The following is a 6838-nucleotide window of genomic DNA, read 5'->3' as shown; positions in this document are numbered from 1 at the left end:
TAATCCACGGCAGAGACCCGACGGGCATGCCGCAGGAAGAAGAGTGAGGCTTCACACACACTCCATAAAGCACCGTCCAAACTACAACCCTTCTCGTGGGGCCCGTTTTCTTTCACGATACAGGAAAGATGGCAGCTTTCTGTCTGTTCTGAAGTTTCGAGCATGACAGTAACAAACAGGTGGCAGACACAACGTTGCGTGTCAACAGCCAAATGTAAGAGAATACGTAACATATGAATCCATTTCTATGAAGTTAAAAAAAAATAGACAAAACAAAAACAGAACATTTAAGAGATGCGAAAGAAAGCAAGTCCTACATGGGTCGGGTCAGGACCGTGTCCGTCCACGGGCAGGAAGGAAGGTGCCCTGGCCGGGGGAAGGGGCACTACAGAAAGGGATTACGGGGCTGACATGACTCTCCTTCTTGACCTGGGTGGGGTTTCACCAATGCTGTGGCTAACTCATTCAGCGGGACAACTTCAGCTGTTTCCGCTTTCTGTATGTATTACATTTCACAATGAAAATGATTTCATTAATTAATTTATGCATTACATCTGAGTTAGTTAGCATATAGAGCTATAATGATTTCAGGAATGGATGCAGTGATTCACCCGCTATGTATAACCAACAGTGCTCCACCCAGCCAGGGTCCTCCCCCCAACCCCCAACCCCTCCAGCGACTCTCAGTGTGTTCTCTGCATTTAAGAGTCTCGTCGGTTTGGTCCCCCTCCTCGTTGCACAATGAAAACGACTTAAAAAGCAAAATGCAGACTACGTATATGGCAGGTCACTGTGTTTTAAATAGCTAAACACGTAAAGAATGACCCTACTGGAAAGGGACTCTGCGACTAGCAATGACAGCGGGCTGTCTTCCCGCTTCTTCTTTTCTTTAAGTTTCGTACCATGTACAACGGCACCTGATCAAATCACGTTTTACTATTCCCCTTAGTCATTTCAAAGTGAACTCACCAGACGCCGGCCGCGATGAAAGTGGCGGTTGTAACGGGTATCAAGGCTGGGTACCTGGCGTCGTAGTCTTCAATCCCACGGCACCACTCCAGGTAGAGGATGCAGTAGCACGCGATCGAAAGGCTGATGAGCAGCAGGGCACCGCCGGCCAGAAACCAACTGCGGAGACCAAACAGGTAACGGCGGCCGGCATGAGCGAGTCGGCACGTGTCTGGAGAAAAGGTTTCACTGACAGACTAAAAAATCACTTTCTACGCAGATCAACTGAGCAAGGGGCCCAGAGGGACCCATGGTCCCCCAACCCCCGCCTTCAGATGGCCTCTATCGGACGGGCGACGGGGTGAGAGAGGAGGAGGCCAGCACGTGCAGCGGGGAGAGAGTGAGGCTCTGAGCAGCCATGCACTCCCCACACTCCACGGACCAGCACCCAAAGCACAGATCCACTCACGGCGATGCGTCTCCTTCTACAAGGCTGGAAACACAGCAGCTTCCTGTCTCTTCCTCAAGTTCTGAGTGTGACAATAAGAAGCGGGTGCCATGAACTCTTCCACGTTAAGAAGGGTTTCCAGGAGCACCGGAAACCAGATTGGAACTGCCTCTCGGAACAGATTCCTTAGTGACACACCCCCTTTTCTAGAATGTCTCCAGTCTTCCTCCAAGGGGCAGAGTCTTTCTCCTCACTTGGAGTTCTACCCAGGAGCTAACTCAGTACATGTGAGGCGGCCTCCTCGGCCCCTGCTGGCTGTGGGACAAGGCCAGATTTGGGGAACGAAGCCCTTTTCCTGTCTCCCGACATCCCTGTTATCTTTCGCTTCTCCGTAGGGGGAAGATGGCCGTTCTGTGTAGACGAGAGAGGGGTCACGGGGGTCTAGAACAGTCAAAGTCACACAGGCACTGAGCACACTTCCAGCCATGGCCAAGCTTCCAGATTCCTTTAGGGCATTGAATGACATGCAATTCTGGGATTAGTTATGAGAGGCGGGATAGTTCCGTGGTTGGAGCATGGCCTTCCAAATCTCCGTCCGGGTTGAGTCTCAGCCCCAGCCCGGCTAACCTTAGTGAGCGAGTCACTTAGCCGCATGGTATTCTGGAAATGTTACTAGGACTCCCTCACAGAACAGCTGTGAGTGTCACGGTCTGAACAGTGCTCCTCACACAGCAAGCGCCCGCAGAAGCGTTATTCCGCTGCTGTGATCGATGAAAGAACACTTCTGTGTCCCTCCGGACACGGGGTCTTCAAAGGCCTCTCCTCTGCTCCTGCGTGCATTCTCAACCGGGGCAGTACCGGCCCCAAAGTGAAGAAACCATCTTCCGCTTTCTGTATGCACAAAGCACAGATGCTCATGCAGGACGTCGGGGGGCAAGTAGGAAGGACAGGTGTCATGGAGGCTCCTCAGGAGGCGGTAACGAAGGTTGAGGGACACTGTTCCAGAGTTACGGTAACCTCCTTGCTTGGTCAGGATCCTTCTGTCTCAGTTTTTAACTTCCCCTGGAATCCCGGTGCGGCTACTGCATCCAGATTGGGCGGAGGATAGAAAACAGCTGAAAAACCCGCCTGAACCAAAATGCGCCTGGACGTCAGCGCCCCTCCGCCTGGCATCGGAGTCCTTCTGCCACGTTCCCCAGGGAGGCTATCTGCCCCCCCCAGTTTCCCAAATTCTGACTCAGGGTGGATATGAGGAAGACCCCAGGCCTCTGGGCTTGTCATTTCCATTGTAGTTTTAACCAGCTCCTCGGCTCACACACACGACCAGGATTTTCTTAAAAATTATGATTTCCAGGGCTGCCTGGGTGGCTCCGTCGGTTAGGCGTCCGACTTCCATTCAGGTCATGATCTCGCGGTTCATGGGTTCGAGCCCTGCATGGGGCTCTGTGCTGACAGCTCAGAGCCTGGAACCTGCTTCTGATTCTGTGTCTCCCCTTCTCTCTCTGTCCCTTCCCCACTCACACTCTGTCTCTCTCTCTCTCTCTCAAAATAAATATTTAAAAAAAATTGTTTTTAATTGAGATTTCCAATGCATCGTCATGTTTCGCTTTGACGTTGACCCGTCTCTCCTGTACTTGAACACCGTCTTACAGCCCTGCATAGATCTGAAGAACCCTAATGCCTCAAGCTTCTGAACTTGGGAGCTAACAGCAGGGCAGGAAATGAGAAATTAACTTCAGGTGGATTTGCAAGGAAGCAGAGGGTGGCCTGCACCCCTTCTTGGGTATGGCCCTCATCCGACGGCTGCTCAGACTCCCCCCTGCTTTCCGAGGCCCTCGACAAGAATACAGTGCCACTCAAAATCCTCAGCCTTTGGGCATCCGTTTAAGTCTTTTTTCCCTAAGGTGACATGTTTCTGAGGCCAGACTGGTGACTTCTACTTCCTTCTCCGGCCCCACAGCCCGGCTCTGCTACAGGACAGCATGTGCTCCTGGCGCCCCACTAACTACCTCAGGTGCCCCCGACACCTCAGAGGCGTAACCGATTGTCCCTTACGGCAGCATTTCCTTCAGTTAGTGAGAATACTCGAAATAGGGAGACAAAGATGGAAATCCTCCTCTGTCTCCTAAGACCTCCAAAAGGCCTACCTCCCGAGGCCGGGCTGAACGAGGTGCCCCTTCTAGGTGCTCCGTACCACCCTGGGCATACATTACAGGGCACCGCGGGCCCTACTCACCCATCTTGGCCTGAAAGGGGCTACTGGGGGGCTAGGAGAGTGCCTTCTTCATCACAGTCACCGCGGCCAAACACACCTCGGGCTCTCGTGCCGTATCTGAATAACGGAGAGGCCTCCGCTCCCGGCACAGTGTGCAAGGTAACTATTCCCTCTGTTCCCGGCCCGAGCTCAAAACCAACTGAGAGACACACCGGACTTAGGCTGATGAGGTCAACGGTCAGCTCTTTTCCTGACAGGGCTGCAGGAAGGTGGTGCCCAGACGGACCCGCCAGGTTCCAAGTCGGTATGAAAACCTAGAGGCCCTCTCATGTCGGGGCTGCACCCCAGAAGTGACGGCAGAGAAAAGCAGACCAGAATCTGGGCTTCCCACAGACAGCTGGCTCCCAAGAGAAAGGTGCTTTCGGCACGTGGCTGGTTCTTCAGCCCAAACTCAGCAGGGAAGGGGCGAGAAGGGTAAAGGGCAGGGAGACGGGAGTGTCTGAGGAAAGCTCTAGCTTGTGGGAATAAGGCAAGAGAGGAATAAGCTCTTATGGGATGATTTAAATAAGTCTCGATGCCTCCCGGCTCTCCGCAGTCAGCGTCCTGAAGGCCTCTGAGGAGAAACCGCGTGTCACCCCCATGGGAACACAGGATCAAACAGTCCTACCTGTACCTTCTAGCCCTGCTGGTCCTTGAGCTCGCGTCCAGTGCAAGCCACTGCTCCCAGTGCCGGCTCTGAAGCTCTCCAACGTCTCCCCCTCTTGGCTCTGCTATGCGGGGGGTTCTGGAACACTCTTCAATATTCAGGTTGGGACTCAGGTATGATTCAAAACCTTGCCCCTCCGAGCCCCCTCCATCAACTCCTGATATACTGGAGATCTCAGTTCTCGTGAATGATGGACGATTTGACATCAAGTCTCAAAGCTCCCAACTCCTCCTTCGAATGGCATCAACTCTAATTCAACCACTCCCCGTAGTTACCTTGTTAGGTGGAACTACGCTCTGCCAACAAGCTCTGAGACCCGGTTCTCACCCACCGGGGTCCTCACTCTCTCCTCCCAGTGCTCCTGAACTTTATCTTCAGAGGGACCGTCAGTCAGAACCTTTCTTCTTCCATGTTTTACAAACGGATCAGGTTCTTGTTACATTCACTGCCTGCTCCGTCCTACAACACACCTGTGCTGAAAGGCATACTGAAATACGTTCCAGGCTCATGCGCTCTGCTGTGCGTGTCCAAAGCACACACTCTCCTGGCCACCGGTGACCTTTGTGTCATTCTGTGTCACTAGTACCTCCAACACCGGCGCCTGGCAGGAAGTAAGAGGTTTCTAGGCATTTGAAGAATTCAACTCACAAAACAGACCATCATACATAAGACAAAGGTGCTTAATCACGAAGCAATGAAATTTTCTCACCTACTAGTGTGGAAGTTTTCCTTAACGGTTTTAAAGAAGTCAACATAGTAGGTCACAATAATGGAGGCCAGAATCCAGAATCCAGAATGGATATTAAGTCTTGGAAGAGGTTTCTCCTTTCTCTCAACCGCAGTTGAAACTTCTGCAAATAAGGCAGATTTCAACTTATCAGGTTACCATAAATTTATGAGGAAAAAGAACACCTATTTTAAGCCAGATAAAATAATTTCCTAGAGCTTCCCCAAAACCAGATTCTCTCCAATAAGAGTACCAAGTTCTTCTGTACAACCACCAAAACAGGTTTGTATTTGCAGAATTAATAGGAACCTGCTACAAAACAGATTTAGTAGAGTCAACTTTTTCCCTCTAATCGAATTTAAAATCAAATTTACAATATTACCGTCTTTTGGAAAGACGTTACACCATCTGGTAGTATCAGAATTTTAGTATTATGTGTCATATACTACCTAGGATTTTAGTATTACATTTCATACATTGCCTGGAATTTTAGTATTGTGTTTCATATATTGCCAAGGAAAGCAATTAGTCTTGTTACTTAAGAAAAACGGAGAGGCAGCAGACATTAGAGCACAAAATGGGACTTGTAATTTCCCCAAACACTTTTAACTACGTATTTTAATTGTTTCAAACAAACACAACCTTTTGAGGCAACGCAGGGCACACTGGAGGTCTAGTCCTGGCACAGCACTGTCTAGACAGGCGATGGACAAATCAAATTTCTTCCATTTGAGACCCAATCTGAAAGAATAGGTGGCTGGGGTTGGGTGTGATGAGTTATTTCTAACAAGTTCCCCAGCTGAGTGACATGCCCCCTCTTAATTCTTGTGAGAACCACTGGTATCCATCTGAGATCCCAGAGCTTTAGCAAACCATCAGAATTCCCAGGAGGCTTGCTCACAATACAAATTCTGGGAAATAGCCTCAGAATTTGCAAATAAGAATGCCTGGGCATGATGCGTTCTCGGTTTATTTTTTTAAAGGGTAATAAATGCACAATTTACAACATACAGGACAGAAAAACCTAAAATGAAACCGCTTCCTCCTACCCTCAACCCTAATTTGTCAACCCCAAAGCAACTACCAATATCAACTTCTATGGAACTCTTTCATAGTCTATGAACTCTTTCACATTCTATGCATTTACAGGTGAACACACATGCCACGTTCGGTTTGTGCCCAAATGGTGGTATAGCATACTTCGTTCTGCGCCTCCCTTTGAAAACCATCCACATGGGAAGAAAACATTCTGCCTGCCTGTCATGCAGGAGTACATCCAAATGTATTTAACCGGCTCTCTGCTGATGGGCAATTAGATATTTTCACTTTGCACAGACGTCCTCGCGTACTGGTACGAGTATGATTCTTTGGTAGATTCTTAGAAATACAACCGGATGGTATTTTTTTTTTAATGGAGAAAAAGAAACAGGTGTTAAACCAGCTCTCCTGGGAATCCTGGCGCGCAGCTGGCATGTAGCTGCGCGGCGCTACGCGATCACTAGCAACCTCTTAGGACGCTAAATACCCGACTTGCAAAACTACTTGGCAAGCCTTGAAAACCCGAACCCTGGTCCCGCCTGCCAGGGCAGGGCTGCGGGAGGCCCGCGGGGCCGGCCGTTTCCGGGCGCCTCGACTCCGGACACCTCAGCGCAGCTCGGGGCGCGCCCGGGGGGAGCGCCTCACCCGGCCCGGCGTGGCCCTCGCTGTCCGGCGGGGCCTCGGTGTCCCGCGGGAACAGGTATCGCCGCCGGAGCTGCTCCCGAGCCCGCGAAGCGTCCATCTTGGCAACGCCCA

General features: G+C 50.7%; 1 protein-coding gene across 2 annotated transcripts in view; it reads right to left on the bottom strand.

The window, feature by feature from the left end:
• Positions 1-6838, bottom strand: part of TMEM128 (transmembrane protein 128) — a 10076-nt gene extending 3238 nt beyond the window's left edge. For both annotated transcript variants that reach the window (XM_077750423.1, XM_077750424.1), the window contains exons 1-3: positions 6728-6838; positions 5027-5168; positions 970-1128 (exon numbers count right to left, since the gene is read on the bottom strand). In XM_077750423.1, coding sequence (XP_077606549.1) covers positions 970-1128; positions 5027-5168; positions 6728-6824 — 398 coding nt within the window. In that variant the 5' untranslated portion in view covers positions 6825-6838. The remainder of the gene's footprint in view (positions 1-969; positions 1129-5026; positions 5169-6727) is intronic.

This window comes from Crocuta crocuta, unplaced genomic scaffold, assembly GCF_008692635.1.
Source record: "Crocuta crocuta isolate KB4526 unplaced genomic scaffold, BGI_CrCroc_1.0 scaffold179, whole genome shotgun sequence".
In the NCBI taxonomy this organism is placed as follows: domain Eukaryota; kingdom Metazoa; phylum Chordata; class Mammalia; order Carnivora; family Hyaenidae; genus Crocuta; species Crocuta crocuta.
Note: the sequence above shows the minus strand (reverse complement) of the source record. Positions and strands in the feature narration are given on the sequence as shown.